At 37.0% G+C, this 17,777-nt stretch overlaps 1 protein-coding gene across 9 annotated transcripts; it reads right to left on the minus strand.

Annotated features, from left to right (window-relative positions):
* Positions 1 to 650: 650 nt before the first annotated feature.
* gdpd5 (glycerophosphodiester phosphodiesterase domain containing 5) lies at positions 651 to 17,764 on the minus strand. Of its 9 annotated transcripts, XR_015427579.1 has the most exons (18): positions 17,473 to 17,647; positions 14,168 to 14,696; positions 13,436 to 13,539; positions 12,725 to 12,818; positions 12,256 to 12,414; positions 11,842 to 11,935; positions 11,148 to 11,293; positions 10,643 to 10,725; positions 9,991 to 10,141; positions 8,860 to 9,081; positions 8,296 to 8,453; positions 7,897 to 8,044; positions 7,277 to 7,359; positions 6,739 to 6,901; positions 5,661 to 5,702; positions 4,712 to 4,797; positions 4,074 to 4,121; positions 651 to 938 (listed from the first exon to the last, which is right to left on the minus strand). XR_015427579.1 is itself a non-coding variant. In XM_087145300.1 (17 exons), exons 2-17 carry the CDS (start codon positions 14,291 to 14,293, stop codon positions 903 to 905), a joined length of 1,857 nt encoding a protein of 618 aa, XP_087001426.1. In that variant the 5' UTR covers positions 14,294 to 14,696; positions 17,473 to 17,647; the 3' UTR covers positions 651 to 902. The 9 variants fall into 9 exon arrangements, 8 of the variants coding, with proteins under 8 accessions (XP_087001426.1, XP_087001427.1, XP_022098683.2 ...); XM_087145300.1 differs by lacking the exon at positions 4,712 to 4,797; XM_022242991.2 differs by lacking the exon at positions 651 to 938 and having other exon boundaries at positions 1,097 to 4,121.
* Positions 17,765 to 17,777: the final 13 nt, after the last annotated feature.

Raw genomic sequence — 17,777 nt, forward strand, 5'->3', positions numbered from 1 at the left:
TAATGATATGTAGTCATTTGATTACTGATTATGGAATCCAATTTTTTTATCATATAATATCAAGGGCGAATCTAGGATTTTTGCTGGGGGATTTTGTTTGGGGACCCCTACATATATATGCTTTTACGGACTTCCAACCCTTAAACATAGTCGCCAAACGGCAACAAGCAAAGGAATTCATGCCTGAATACTGATGAACAGATGTATTTGTAGTGATTAATGGTGAATACTGATGAATATTAGTAGTGATTAATGGTGATATCAAAATATCATTTCTGAACTTATACGGAATGTAAACAATGACAGGAACTGCTTTTCAAACGTTTGACTTTTGAACAAATTCCAAAGCACCACTTTTAATACACCCCCTCCATTTGGCATCAAGAGAATCGGGAAAATATATTACTATGAAGCGTGCCTCAGCTTGCTTGTAACTACATTAATAACCAAGCTCTGACCTTTGCAAAAGAAGTGTATCCAACGGTTTGGATAGGGGCATTCCAGTGAAAAAGCAACTTTCAGTCTCTGCCCACCAATTTGATCTCGACGTCTTGAAGTCCCTTGTTTGATAAAAGTTAGGTCCTTGCGTTGATGAAAAAATCGCGCAGTTTTATGTAGGGCCTACTTCTGAGAATAACAAATAAGCACACTTTACAATTCGCCCCCAACTTTATTACGTGAAATGAAACTTTTTTTCTGTGAAATCAAATGAATTGGTTTCAATTTTTAAAACTGAATTAATAAGATATGTAATATTTCATTCACGAAATAGAGATAATGCCATCGTTTCACTTCGGTTTTGTGGACAGTTAAAACATTGTACTACAGTGGTCCGGGAGCAAGCGTTGCAGGAGAGGCGCCCTCTATCGGATATTCCTTCCAGTCAAGCTTTTCAGCGTTCATTAAACAAAGCCAAACAGTAAGTCATCTTGCTCATTCTGCATTTGAAAAAAAAAAATGTGATAAAAACCAAGATCATCACGAAAACCAGTCACTGTCTGATTGATACATTTAACCGTAACTGTGTCAATGGAGCACATTGCATGTGCTTTAAACAGCATCTGAAAAGTTATAATGAAAACTGCTCCTCAATTGCTTCATTTTAGCAAACACGCTTTCATTGAGATTCTTTTTAAGTTTCTCAAATTTTAATAATGAAAGGAAATCAAAGTGGACTTAACAAACACTCGGATTTAAGAACTTTCTTGCATTAAAATATTCCATTGTTAACATTAAATAAAACATGTAGATATTGCTAATGTGCAGTGAATCAATATTACAATTTAAGTTGATAAAAAGCTTTGCAATTACTCATGGTGGAAAGCAAAATAAAATATATTTCCAAATTTTTTTTTACAATGCTGTTGAATAATCATGTAGCTTTATATTGATTTTGAAATTAATTCCACTTGGTATAATTATTATTAACATAAATCCTGTTGCTACTAAGCTACTGTGATGTGTGTTTTTCCTGCCACAAAAGTAAAGGCCGCTACAAACCAAACTAATTCAACATATACGGTGAAAATGATAAAAATAAAACATAGGATTTAACAATTTAAGTAACTCTCTGCATTTAGAACATAATAATTCCATGAAGCATTCAAATCAAAAACTGATGCAATTAATACCATCTTGCTACAGCCTAAAAACTTCTTGCATAAACATTCATAGCAACCTTTCTCTTTACGACACTATGTTAAGTACATGTGCAAAATATACCCTGCATTACAAAGAAAAACAAAAGAGAAATCTTTAAGTAGGGGTGGAGCTTCCTGAACTAGAGGAGAAATGCTCATGAAAAACTTACTATAACTTCCATGATATACTGGGCAAGAATATCATATCAGTCACTAATATTAAACCCAGAGATATGTAATACAAAACTGCTTCAAACTGCTTGCTGACTACAGTGACCTAAACAACAAATCACAAAATAAGGAGGGCCTGATGTTTTGATCGTAGCAGAATCAAAGGCAAAATATAACAAGTAGACAAGACAAACAAACAAATGGGGAATCAACCAAGCATGGTTGAATGCAAGAGGACAAAGGGAAAGGTTAGAAAAGCTGCAGACGGGATAAAGAGGCAAAGGATAAATGTGACTGCATGAAAGGCATGGTTGAATAACAAGGCAGTGTAAGGTGGGAAGAGATCAAAGGAAAAATACAATGGAAGGAACTGGACTCAAAGGGGGGGGTGTATAATCTGCAGACAAAAGAGAGGGACAGAAAAGAGTGTTAATTAGTAGTTTCCCTCTTGGATGTTCAGGCCATGGGGTTGTATGGTGCAGAGGCATTTGATCCAAAGCTTCTCCCTTTTGAAGCGAACAGCATCTTTATGGTGCCCAAGTGATTCTATGCCCTGTAATATCATGTCAGACATAGAATGCTTAGGAAGGTTGAAGCATTGAAGGGGTATCTAGTCGTTTGGTGTTGACCGTAGATCTGTAGCCATAGAAACGCTTCTTGAGAGTGTTCTTAGTCTCTCCAACATACTGAAGACTGCACACCCTGCAAGAGATAAGATATATGGCATTAGAGGAGCTACAAGTGACAGTGCCTTTGGTTCTGTGTCCTTTGGGCAGTTTCCAGAGAATGTATCTGATTCCAGGACATGGTTCTGGCAAACAACACATCTGTTAGAATCACACTTGAATGTGCCTTGCTGGGGGGGGGGTGTCTGGGATGGCACTGGCCAAGCAGTCTGAAGTGTGGAGGATATGATGATTGTTGATTATTTTGTGGAGGGGAGGATGAAAAGTGGTGCCCCATAATCCTGCCTGCAGCTTTCTTGACCTTTCCTTTTGTCCTCTTGCATTCATCCATGCTCGGTTGATTCCCTGTGTTTATTTGTCCTGTCCACTTGTCATTCTGCCTTTGAGAAAGATTCTGCTAGCATCAAAACGTCAGCCTCCATATTTTGTAATATTAAGCCCTTTATATTAAGTTGAGTAAGTTTTATTGACGCAGTTGCTCTACAGTTGTTTGTTGACCTGCATTAACAAAGGCTCTCTGATGGGAATAAGGTAGGAATTTTAATGAGCTGAGGTACATGTATGTGGCCCTGTGTTACAATTTCCACATTGCCACATCATGTACAAAGTCTTACTCATCTTCATTCTTTCTGAGAGACGAAGTGGTCATATTTTTCATTCAACAAAGTCAAAAACTGAATTACTTAATGTTTAATAAATGATTTTATGATTCTAATGGTAAGTAGGTTTCAAATTTTAGAATTTTACACATAGTAATTTAGAACCTTTAAAAAGAATAAGGTTTCTTTGTATTATTTGCAATAACTATTTCAAATTTCACAGCTTTGTGATAATAAATATGACAAATCATTGCATAAGTTTAATTGAAATACATATTGCTGACAATAAACTTAATTCTTGAGTGAAAAAATAAAGTCAATGTCTTAAAAATTAAGGGAAAGTAAACTGCTTGATCTTACTGTCCCAACAGAGGGCTAAGGGCGTGAAGCCAATATTTATATAAAAATAGTTTTGCGGCACCTCACAATATAATATATTTCTAACTCACAAGAAAAGTAACAAAATCAACTACTTTTATGATTTCAATAAAAATGTCTCAGGAATGGATGAATCAAGAATCTGAAATGAAAAATTCTTGGAAAGTCCAAATTATGATTATTCATGAAAATTATTGAAATATTCCGGTTTGTATTGTATTTAATTGATGACTTGCTCATGATTCCAGAAATTTATACACCAGAACAGAATGGATGACCAAGACAATAAGTGATTGCAGCAGTTAATGAATGAAGTCATGGTGATATCAAAATGGTTTCACTTGAGCATTTGCTATTAGAGTATAAATGGCCTCTGACCTACATGACTAAAAAGGGTTATAAAAGACTAACAACAAAGTCACTCTGTTTACATGTGTTTTCCTCTAAAGGCTTGATGAATCGTGTTCCACGTTTGGTCCACATGTAAACAAAGCATGACATCATTGTGTTATTCTTACTGAAGAGACTCTAAATGTGTTTCAATCTAACTGCATCTTGACTTCTTGGTGCATATTGACCGAAGCAGCAACTGAACTTACTCCAATTGCATCCAAATCATCTTGGTACAACGGTGGCTCTTCTTCCAGCTGGTAAATTTAAGAGGAAATGCAATAATTTATCGAAAGTAAACAACTAGTGGCAAAAAATCTTGAATTCCTTTTAGAAAACCTAAAAATGGTGGTGATGCTTTGCTTTTAGGAATAATGGTTAAACTACAATGAAAACAGAAAGTGGCAAAAGGTGCACCTCAGCTGAAAATAATGGAATAGAAAGAAAGAAGCACGGTGGACACAGAAAAAAGAAAACTAAAATGGTGAGCTTAACAACTGAAAACAAAACTGATTTGCGTGAAGCAAAATGAATAATGGAAATGATATATGAATAAGCTAAATCACTGACAGTGATTACGGCAGACAGACTCCAATGAATCTGATTTGCATGCAGCAAGATGAATAACGGAAGTGATATATGAATAAGCTAAATCACTGACAGTGATTACGGCAGACAGACTCCAATGAACCTGTACTTCTTATAAAGCATTCATTTGAAAGTTGAGTATTTGATATCAGGACCTTTCAGGAAAGTAAACATTCAAAATGATTTTTGTCACAATGCTACCTCAACTAAAATATCTGAGTAAGAAAAGTGATGAAATTGAAATGAATGGTTTGTCTACCCATATTTGCATAATTTGCATAATTAGCAGGTGGAACAGGCTTCTTTCTTTTTCAAGAGTTGATCCATCTCAACAGCATGCAAAACCTTCACAGGAAAAAAATTACAGAAATGATCAAACAGTGACAAGATCTGCACAGAAGAAAAAACAAACTCAAAAAAATAATAGTCTAAAGGACATTCAAAGATTACAATTAAATGAAACTGTTCAAGTGCTTTTTCAAACATACAACTGTGTTACATTTGTCAGTCTTAAAACTGATGAAAACCAATTTGACCATAGTGATTGCCCAGCAGTTTATATAATGAAGCATTCTATTTCTGTCTACTACCTTTTATTTCTATCTACAGCATAAGCAGGGTGGATTTCAATGAGCAACATTTATGGGTTCTGAAAGTGAGCTAAGATGGCTTAGCTACTGTGTGTAGATTCCACAAAGGAAAGATAGAAGTTTGAGCAGGAACATTAGCACAAAAACTGGATATACGCTCATGCCTAAGTTGTCATCAACAATGTTTGAAAATACAGTCCAGAAGCAGAATTGAGTTTAATGATAACAAATGTAGGATTTAATCAAATGATATCAACCGTGTGTTAGTAAATTTCAATATACACGTACTTGTCAATTAGTGCTTTTTTATGAATCCTTTTCCTGACACAAAAAAATAGTCTGAAGAGGTTTTCCTCATTTTAGAATGAAAAAATCCTCAAGCCTCAGATTTTATGAAACCCGGAAGACCTTCAACTGCAAGCTATCACAACCCATACCAAAGGGGCGGATTTCAAATGGTATTGTATTAATGAAGTAATATACAACTTAACATTCATTTTGATAATTCTCAATATTAAAAGGTTTTGGATTAGAATTAGATCACTGCAACCCTGAGTTTAGAGAATGCATCTTCCACTTCAACAAACGAAAAGTGCTTTTAGGATTTGCAGTTCATACCGTAGTTTGAGGAGTTGCTTCATCTTTGGGGTTACTGGGGGTCTATTGGTTGAAGAACAAAATACAAAATGCAACAAATAAAAATAATAACTGTTGAAAATAAAGAACAGAATTGAAAATATATGAAACAAAAAGTGAAAAAGGGAGGTGTAGAAATGCACATGTAAATACTTCAAATGAGATAAAATAAAAACTGAAACAAAAGTTAACAAACATCCACACAGAATACACACTATGCACAGACCTTACAACTACATTTTGGGATTGCAAATGGAATTAAACAAATAAATCAAAGTGCCCAATATCAGAAACTTAGGTTTTCAAACAGAGAACCTTAAATGATTTTGAGTAAAACAGACACTATGTTAACCACTTGCTGCCGGGGTGGTTGGAAAAATGCAGTGCACACATACGGGCAAATTTCAAGATTTTCAGTTTTCAAAAATCTTCAAAAATTCATCATTTCAATTAATGGAAGTTTATACCAACATGAATAACTTTCTGGTGGCCACTGTAGCCTGACAAAATCTACTGATGCCCGGGTATTTCAGCGAGGCCTGCAGCCTTGTAAAAAGAGCCCAGATTGTGCGGTTTTATAGAACTTTCTTTTGTTCACGAACCTGGCATAGTACGCTGCTGACCTCTTTTTAATAGGGGCCAGATTAGCGTACAGGGGTGCTGTGTGGCTCATCGCTGTGGTAGTGAAGCGCTTTTGTCCCCGGTGGTAATCCACTCGCACTAAATGCCCAAAACCTTGGTATACTGTTTCAAAACAAGGCTGGATTATCCCCACTACTGAGAGTGAAAAAATGTCAGTAATGCCCAGCAGCTCAGTCTTTTGTGCGGAGCATGGTCTTTTGTTACAAGGCCCAGCTCTTTTGTTCCGGTTTCAGGCTTCCCCGGCTTTGTGTATAAAGCTCATGAGCTTGAAAACGGGTACCCGGCAGCAAATAGTTAAAGCAGACTGGAACCTGCCCCACATTTACCTATATTTGTAACTAAAAAAGTCTTCAAGAAATCACATGATGAGGTTAATTTCATCATAGACTTCTAAGGGCCATTATCGTCTTTGACTTACCTGTACATTTTTACCTGTAGCGTGAGCAGGACTAAACATTGTATCTTCATTGGTACGATAAAGTAATTCTCTATCGCTTTTCTTGTTGGTACTACTGGCAAAATGGCGTGGGGAATGAAGGGATATGGATTCAGGATTGACTTCTCTTGCAGGATGACGACATCTGTAGAATATAAACAGATGTGAGTAGCATCACCATGCAATTTCAGATGACAAATTCAAAAGGCTCTCCTTGAACTCCACCCTATCAAAAGATGCACAAATAAAACAGTAACCGGAAGAGCTGGGGACAGAGTTACTGAGCCCAGAAAAAGCATGTGAATCAGATTCTAAAACAGGGTTGTTGACCAACTTCTGCTTGGCAAAGGAACATTTGCTTAGCAGTTTACTCGTGAAAAGGACTGCCGGGGCTCCCGGGCACATCAATAAGAACAGTAATGTAATTGAATTCCTGCGGGCCTTTGTTTCTCCTTACCATTGCTATGACAAGCATCCTGAGATGGGATACAAGTACGGTCTCTAAATATTAAAATCTTACCTCTGAATGATAAATATAGCTGAAACACACAATGCTGAGGCTACACCGAGCACAATGCTTACAATAAGGAATGCAGTGGGTGTCTAAACAGAATAAAAACACAAAAGCAAATCAAACTTGTTTGTTGAATATTACAACTGTTGAGGGCAGACCACTTGATTCATTTTAGAATTTATGCCAATGCATTCTCAGTGCTAAAACATACAACAGTATGAGAAACGAGAGTGTAAGTGTCTTTATTAATTCAATGGGGTAAGATCTACTTCAATCAATATATAACCTTTTACTATGTATCACAACAAATATCTTCACAGTTGGGTCATTCCATGAGGTTGAGGCACAATTTGTGACGATGTCAATTGTTACATGGGTTCTGTACAAATGAGCAGTTATTTCTCTGCATGTGGATTCCAAATTGACATTGTTATACATATTGAAAGGTTGAATGCAAAGGTGTGTCTTATATTGACAGAGTAAATGACGTACTTTACAGGTCATGACAGGTGGTAGAAGTTTTGGATGTCACAAGGACACCATCACAAATTGTGCCCCAACCTCATGGAATGACCCAGTTATCTTCAATGCACTTGGAAATTATCTGATTCTTTCGACTGTCTTACCATGTGCCAAACAGGTGCTTTGATATCGTAGAGATCTTGACATGCACCACTGGTAATAGTTTGCGTCCCAACACACCAATAAATAGAGTATAACGCAGGAGTGTTGATTATGTAGATATTCGTGGTGATGAAATTCTCAGCATATAATCTATCAAGTGTATAAATGATTGAAATTATTCAAAGTAAGAAATAAATTTGGCTTTTAAGGTATGTACATGTACAACATTCCTCGTCCTTCAATTCAAATGGCATCTTCCAAGAGAACCATACATATTTCCAATCCTTATTGATTGACACTGGCAATTAGGAAGTTTTTCTCTCCACATCTAAAACACGAAAACTTTCTTTGCTGTCATATCTTTTAAATGTTTTTGCATCATCTATGTTAACTTTTCAAACCTGATATCATCTTCATTGACCTCTGAAAACTCTGCATTGACGTTAGTGATGTTTTCATCCAGCATTTCATCGACATCAAGCCAGCCTTCAGCAGTCTGCACAAAGCCTGGAGCTTTCTTTTCAACCCAACTTCTACTTTCATTGTGAAGCCACCAAACCTGACATAACCCAACACAGGAAGAACCTTACCAAATGTTTTAATGGAAAGTAGGAAGTCTAGAAACTGGAAGGGCTTGGCAAATAGAAATGAAATTTGTGCATGCTGTGACCTTGTATATTGCCTTAAACGGTGAATTACAAACATGATGTATAACAAGAAATCACTTGGTATCATTGCATTTGTATGGTTACACTCTCTCATAAATGTAGCTTGCTCTAGTGGTATTACAGAACTGCAAGGATGTTGATTGATGAGCACGACTAATGAGCCCTCACACATAACCTCTTACAAATACATCTGCAGCACCGTAAGATAATCTTACTCTGACCACACAGCTTAGGTAGCGCTTGGTAGCGCTTACCTAACTGGCTATTACAGAACCAAGTCATGAATATTTCACCAACCTTTTCTTGTTGAATCCCTGAAGCTAAAATCATGTCAACCACCAGCTGCGTATAGTTATGTCGGAAATGATGTCCTTTGGGTGGTTTAAACACATCAAAAACCACAGTCTTGTTGTACAGGACACCAAGCTTCAAGAAGTCCTCAAAACCAGGGATTTTCTGTTGTTTGTATTTCTCTCTTGTTTTCTCTGGGACATATTTCAGTTTATTAAATGGGTCCCGCTGAAAGCATGACAACAAACAAGGTGAAAATATTTTGATTCACTTGTTAATGTCTTCCTGCAAAAGCAGACCTAATGTTTTATTCTGTGGCTGTAACTAGAAGAATGAGTTGCAGGAAATGAACTGGATGTGGTCAAGATGTACTTTGCATCGGGAAGACGTTAATTTTAATTACAAGTTTTGCCCTTACCCGACATAATTAAAATTAACATATCTCCAACACAAGCTACATCTTGACAATAGTTTGCGGTACCCGCTGCTACACCTGACTTGGACCAACCAGCCAATCATCAGCAAGCTCAGTGGTTGAGTGGTTAAGACACCTGCACTAGTTAAAGCAGGAAGTTGGGGGTTCGAGTCCCATCTGAGTAAGCCTGTGAATTTTTTTTCGTAAGCTCTCGGACAAGCACTAGGTACACAGTGTTTAGAAATATGTATGTCTGGTAAGGGCAAAAACCCGTAATTAATATGAACTTAATGTGATCTTGATTTACAAAATTTTCAATTCCTTTCTTTGGAGAACAGTTAAAATTCAGTCATCATTCAAATCTCGAACAGTACGGATAAATACACGAATTAAATGCAAAATCAAATTTTCTTATTTCTTTTTCTTTTCTTTTTTTACAAGAGTTGACCTATAAAGCTTATTTTACATCAATACACATGAACCATTCACACTTTCCTGTATGCATTCCAACAAGATTGTTACCAAAAGATTCAAGAAAACTAGGTGAGTGTTGTACACCATCTCCTACTACTACTGACTCAATCTTGTTTGTGTTGACAAAGTGAACAGGACATTAAAAACAAAAATCAGACATTTCAGTAAACTATTACTGGGTGATATTGCCACCAGGTGATAACCTTGTGATTGTGTTTTAAAGCGCCTATTGATGGGATATAAATTACCTGAAGGAACCACGAACCAGCGTCCAACTTTTGTAACTCATTCCATGTGAAGCTCTCTGATAAATGGTCTGTTCTATTAGGGAATACTTCATGCACATTGGTGGTTCTTGCCAGAGTACTGTCATGCATTAAGAATGGTATGCCATCCAAACTGGGAAAGAGAAGTAGAAAAACGAATAAGATAGGATTTGAATTCTGGATGAATTGAGACCTCTCTTGGTGAACAAAATCAATTGTGACTCGAATTGTGAATGTTTAGTTTGGGCTGAGACTTTATCTTGGAAAGTTGATTTTTACTATTAAACAAACATGCATCCATATACATGTTAACAGTGCTTCTTATTTCTCTTACATATGAGCAAACAGGCAGATCAACTTTGGATAGAAGCAAAATCGCAGGAAAAAGGGAAATAAAGGTAGCCAAAGATGAGAAACAAGAACTTATGGAGTCACACATGAATTTAGGCAATTAGTCAAAAGATGATAAAAATGACAAACAAGGAGAGAGACAAACTAACAAAGGAGACCGATGGTGGGTTAGACAAAAGGCTTACATGAAGGAAAGAAGATATGGGGCAATGAAGGTTGCGTAGTAAATTTGATGATTTTGAAGATGATGGAATAAACTTCAGAACCTTGTCCATATTCTAACCTTATTCTTACGTCCGTCTCAAATCCATACACAGAATAATTGGCTGCTGTTTGATAGGAAATGACGGTGTTTTCAGGAGCAAGCTGGGGATGAAATTAAAAGTACATGAAATATAATACATACTTTAATTTGGATTTTAAGTTCTAAGACAACATTTCTTATCTACAAAACATCAGTAGAAAATGCTATTAATTTAGCTTTGCATCAGAGTGATGTTGATTTTATACTGGGTTTTAACGTCTGTCAGACACAAAGCTGACTCAACATCACTGACTGTTTGCGGTACCTGCTGCTGCATGGATACAAGCCAGCCATGCCAAACTTGGTGACCGAGTGGTTAAGACCTCTGCACTAGTAAGCAGGAATTGTGGGTTCGAATTCCACCTGACCAAACTTGTGATATTTTCATTAACTCTTGCACCACGGTGTGAATATACATCGTTGTGAGGGTAAAACCTAGTATGAAAATTAGAAATCGCTGACAACTTCTTGAAATAAGACTAACTTGTTCAGCTCCTCTGTGAGCAATGATTGGGGGCTTGGCTGGTAGATCTACCGTGTTGATGACACATGGTGGATGCATAATTAATGGACTAAGATACACAAATAGCAGCAAGATGGTGTATGCTATCAGAGAAATACACCGACAGGCTACAAAGAGAAAAATTTAAAGAGTTCTTAGAAATTCTGTCTATTTACAAAAGAGCAATGAATTCCATTGCAAATGGAATTGAACACAACGTAACAAAACACAGTCCTTGACACACTTTCTGATGAGCTCTGGCCGCCAAAGCAGAAATGTCCACTGTATCACTGTGTGCAACAAAGAACATCACAACTTGAAATTGTTCAATAATTACTGAGGAGGAACTGCAGACAGTAGACACTACACCTAACTCCTCAAAACAATACTTCAAGTATTTGTTGCTCAGGTTTTCTTAGCAATCCACACTAGATTTGTTACAAACCTACACATGAATGATCAGTTTAAAAACTTGGGTCCACACAGTGATGGTCCGCTATCTAGTCACAAGGGTCTGTTATTGGCATGTCTTTCTACATGAGTCCACACAGTGATGGTCCTGTATCTAGTCACACGGGCTGTTATTGGCATGTCTTTCTAAATAGGTCCACACAGTGATGGTCTGATAGCTATTGGGAATGATCCCACAGTGCTGTTATCGATCTGATGCACTCACCTATTTGGTGATTTCTCCACCAGAGACCAGCAAGAGGCCATGCTAAGACCGTCAGAATCACAACAGCAACTATTTGAAGAACAGGTGCCGTCACCTATAAACAGATGAATTCACTGACAGGTGTGAACAAAGCTGGAACTCAATGTGCTGTAAAGCAAGCACACGTATTTATACTAGTAGTGTATGAGAGCAGCATAATGTAAACAGTCCTTTGGAAAGAAAAATATTGGAAGATCCTTAAGTCCTAAAAACAACCCAGAAAATCCAGGTAATTCTGTTAGCAATGACAATACATATACACATGGTGTATCAGGTGAGACTCAAACATGGATCACCAGAGCTTGAAGCGACAATTTGGGAAACCTAACTACATAATTTGGTTGATTTTTGTTCGTTATCACAAAGACAACTTACCTGTAATGTTAATGCAACTAAGACCCATTCACTTTTCCATAGCTCGGTGAGGACAATCACTACAATGATGCATGATGCAAGAATCAACACCACAGGGACTTTATGGACCCAATGGAGGTATAGCTGCCGTCCTGTTATGCCATGTGCAATGGCTAATACCTAGAATGAAGTAGTAATAATAAATGGAGAAGGTGTCACACAATATATATACCCAGATTGGAGAATACAGAAAAACCCCATTAAAACAGGCCTTACACACTTATTACATGTTACATACCCTGATGAGGGGACACATGATACAGTCCACATAAAATCTAAGCATTGTAGGAATAATGCAGCCGATACTGGATTGATCAACACTTCATTAACAGGTCAGATCTCCAACAACTTCAACCACGTACCCTTCTTTACTTCTAAACTGAGGGATAGACTTAATATTACTCATTAAACATAGCGTAAGGTTACTTACCACAAGTATTCCCACATAGATGAGTGTGAGTATGGTTAGAATGTACAGCAACATGAACCAATTGAACCAACTCTGCAACTCTCCATAAATGAAACTAAACCAAAATAAACAAAAATAAACTTTGGTAAATATCATGCTGCAACAGAAACAAACATGTGGTACACAACAGGTGCATGTATGTGTTTGAGTGATATCAGTCCCATATATAGGATTATAAATGTTATACTTGGGAAACCCTTGAAGAGATAGAACGTCAACAAGCTTTAAGGTGTACCTCTTGCCCCATGAGAATGTTACATCAATTATAAGGTATGATGAATGAATTAATAACTGAAGGTTTGAAAGTATTTCAAAAAAAGTTATTCTGAATGTTGAACAAGTGCACCTTGTTTGACAACAGAATTCGTTTACACACAAATATCTCAATTATCAACCACAAAAGCCAAAATGTTTAAAGCTAAACAAGGATCATGACATGGTATGGTGAGAACCATTTGGGTGGAAGCCAGTCAATCTGAGCATTGCAAGGAATTGACCCCAGAGATTCTATCTTCTTCCTGGAAATCCACAGCTTTTGTATGCTCTTGTATCTAGCTGTCACTAGTTGATTACTTCCTCTTATTTGATGACCTCAACAACTGGGACATGCAAGACAAGATTATCAAGGACCCTACATGTACATGTATGGATTCTGCAAAATCCAAAGCTTACCTATTGAAATCTGCCAAATCATTTTGCGCCATGACCCAGTAGTACAGAAACATAATGATAAAAGAAAAGCACACTGCCACCAGAAGAACCCATGCTTTCTCAAACTGAAAAAAAGGAGAAATTTGTAGGACAACTCAATTCACAAAACACACTGTGTGAAAACCTTTTAACTTTCTAAAGGTTAATAGCCTCAGGCAACAAGGAATAGTGAGTGTTTGAATATTTCACACCTCTCTAAAAGGTTTGCTGAGATACGACAGGTGCCTCAACCATTACACTGGAGTACAGTACATGAAGACAGAAGCAAGAATTCAAATCTTAAAATACATGTACATGCACTTCATTGAAATACACAACCTATGAACAGCACGTTGTTAAGAATGATTGATTTCATCAATTAAGAAAACCCATGTACACGTAGTACAAAACTGAGTGACACGTAGTAACTTTAACTGCCAACAACACGTATGAACATATCTTACTAAATATTTAATTAAAACATGTAAAAGCTTCTTTCTTATCACTTCATACGGGTTATATTACTTGACTTGTTTCATCAATGAAATTTTAATTCTGCAACACCTTTAGGTTCATCAACCTGAACTTAATATTCTGCATTTCACAAGGGGCTCCTGGCCAGTTTCTTCTAATGTACATCTAGTGTCATCTAATTATGGAGGTATTGCACACAAAAATGAACTCCAATTAGTATAAATAAGAATAAATCAGTACCTTTGTTGTGGGTTCTGTTGACCTTTGATATCTTTTCCACCTGCATCCATAGAGACCAGTCATGACAGACAGACACACCTGCTGTTTATAGCTCTGTGTGTTCTCCAAACGAATGTGAGAAACCATCTTGACACCTAAGTAGTACCCACTGACGCTTGCAAGTAAAGATGAATCTGATCTTGAAATGTGCTGCAGAGGAGTTTGTCCTGAGCCTCAGGGGTCAGACAAGGTCATCTGATTGTTTACTAGTTACTGATTGCAATTTGCAGTAAGATCACTTACGTGAACCCTCTGTATACATATACTGTATATGCAGTGCTGAATCCATCCAGGGCTGAGTTACAGACAAGAAATGCTTACAGTCCTACACACTCTCATCCCCGAAGCTGATATGACGTCATCAATTCCTAGTTTCCTGATGTCTGGGCTTGACTGAACAGCGTCTCTATGGAATACACTCATGCAATGCCAACGGATGTTAAGGTATCCAGTCATGTTTGTGCAGATTGTCTATCCTTCCATGGCTGATCTGTGAATAAATTGAGAATGAATTAAAAAATGAATTCAAAGAACCACTGGAAACCAGTTTCAGAGTTGGAAATGAGTCAGTCACAAATGAACACAAGTCAGTCCACAAGTCAATTCATACAAGTCACCTCACAAATCAAGTCAGACCTAAAGAGTTGAACCATGACCTGATGACAAAGGAAAGCCTTTGTCACAGTTTATTTTGGATAATACATACCCATACTAACATCAAGCTCACATCTACGTGTACCTGTAGTTACACATGCACTTTTGCCTGTAAAGTGTCCCGAGTAGAAAAATTTATTCCACAGCTTAAAACTGCATGAAGCAGAGTGGTCATTATTCATAGTGCCATAGACAGCAGTTACCATGAACACTTTGTCAATTGACTCAGCAAGTCCAGTACACATGTATCTACACAGGAAGATATCAAGGACAATTCACTCTGAGGAAGGCTTGACCTCTCTGACCTTTTTCTGACTAAGCATCAATGTTTTGGCATTATAAGATGTGAAGGTGGAGACCTAAACCAAATGATGAGTGCATTTGCAAGATAGCAGTCACATGACCAACAAGAATCATTTATCAATCAGATGAGTGGCTGAGTCATACACTGTGTCCGATCTGTGTCTATCGTCAGCGTGTCTCTGTGTATTTTATATTATGGAGAGAAGACCTAGACCGAGCTCTCAACAGATTTAAATGTAGCCAGAGACTGGCCTGGAATAAATTAACATCTAAATATTGATTATTAGAGGGCCTATTTAGTGCCTGATAAGACTCCTTGTTGGGCAGAGGGGTTGTTTCCGTAATGTGACCACTGATGTGACACACTATAGTGTGTATGTGCAGACACTTAATGTGCAGTGTGTTTTCAGGATATCAAAGAACCTGTAATTGATGGACCATCTTTAGGGTCAGTATACAGGAACCAACACATAGTACATGTACATTGCTGGGCTAAATACTCTGGCCAGTACACAATAGATTTGACATGGTACATAGTACATACGTATGGACCAAAGTCAGGGTTTACAACAGTAACAGTGATAATGTACTCATGTATTGGATAGAAAGTAAAAGGGCACAGAATGTTTAGACAAAGAACATGACAAGAGTGAGTTTTCTAATGCAAAAGAAAAAGCCATGCTTTGTGTAGATTCATGTATACATGAATATTCATGTAGAGTTGATTAATGTTTGACAATTGTAAATCTGTAAACTTATAGACATGGTGTATGTGACTCTCTTGAAACCTACATTATACCACAATTACCTCTTGTTCCTTAATGAATACAATTTGTGAGTGGATAGGCAGAAGCTTCTATAATTAATCACAGTGGGAATAATTAATGGGGGAAGGTATCCATGGCAACACACAGAAGATGAGGTTGAAGTTGGCAATTTGTAGTGGATTTCAAATATAAACCAGACAAAAATATGAAATTTATGAAGAATAATGCAATTGTGCCATTTAGAGGCAATTCCACTGTGAAAGATGAATGACAGTGTACTATTTCTTATCAATGGCAATGACATACATATAAAGGAAGTCAGAAAAGAGGAAACTTGCTCATCACAGGATTGAATGTATAATTTACTGTACATTAAGTAACATGTACTGTACATGTATTTGAACAAATCAATGCTGTAGTCCAGAAGTTTAAACCAAATACTAAACTGGACAGTGAAGAGGGAACAACTAAATGTATATATAGAACATGGGCATTGGACTGTACATGTAAATGCACGTTATGTAAGATTACTACTAAATAAAATGATGACTTCAGACCATCACTGTTTGATTGAAATTAAGGTTTTATGACAAAAATACTCAAAAGTACTTGGCTTAGTACTTTTTGATAGTTATGTTTTACATGTAGTTTTATACACAAATGTAAATACCTACATCTCCTTCAAAAGTAGACTTATGACACCAACATGTCATCATAAAAACCCCTAAGTTATTTTGACTTGTGTAGAAAGAGTAATGAAATCTGACTGTTTTGAGCTGTTCAAGAGATGTTTACTGGTGTGATGAAAGATTCTTTGAGTTTATCTCTACTTTATATAGTCTAATTGGAATTTCACACAAGTACATGTACATGTAAATTGGGTAAAGATGGGGGTATTCAACTCAATAAAGAAAAGCAAGAAATTAGACCAGCTGTGTGGTTTTGAATGCAGTTGGTTGAATTCTCCTCCAGGTAGAAAATTCCTGCACTTACCCAGGCCCCTAACATTTTATTTCAAAGTGCTTAGACTTGTCAAATGTTATCAAGCAATCCTAACCTAGTGGACCCCAATCTGCCAATAGCAATACATTGTACATAAACTCTACTGAAGGTACACATATTGTCATCCAACTACTACCAAACCTGATCAAAATTTCACCATGTTCACATTTTGAACTATTAATGAAGACATGCTGCGGGTAAAAAGGTTGTTCATTCAAAATTTAAATAAGAGCAGTAGGCTTGCTGAACATATTAAGGTCTAGGCTACGTACATGCACTAACGTTAATCTGGCCTGTCTGGAATGAACACTACACAACATAACATTAACAATGCACTGGGTTTTAGTCAGCAGTTGAAAACAGGGTGTCCACATTTGTAGTAAACAAACACTGGGTAGCCTCAACCATGGAGGATTTTTGGAGATAGAAACACACCACATCTAGCAAAGACCACGATCCAACAATGTCTTGCATGACACGATGCACGAACATGATGATATTATGGTCAACATTTTTGTTACGATTTTAATGACATGTTACCTCAGACCTCATCGAATCATTGCTCAACAGCAGCATGCAGAGTCACTGGTTATCAGGCCACATTCCCTGCTTTATTCCCTGTGCAACTTATCAGAAAAATGATGCAAATCAGAGCGAAACACTTCCGGACATGATGAACCTGCGTACCGGCGAGAATATAAGGATAACTTAATCATAAACCAATGAAAAAAGATCTTCTATAATACCTTTCTTCACCCGGAAATGTTAAAGGCAAACGTAATATAATTCGCCACGAATCCGCTATTTCCAAGACAATTACCCAATCAAGTATCTTGTACGATAAA

This window comes from Acanthaster planci, linkage group LG14 (genome assembly GCF_054643075.1).
Source record: "Acanthaster planci isolate LZ-2023a linkage group LG14, COTS_SCS, whole genome shotgun sequence".
In the NCBI taxonomy this organism is placed as follows: Eukaryota; Metazoa; Echinodermata; class Asteroidea; order Valvatida; family Acanthasteridae; genus Acanthaster; species Acanthaster planci.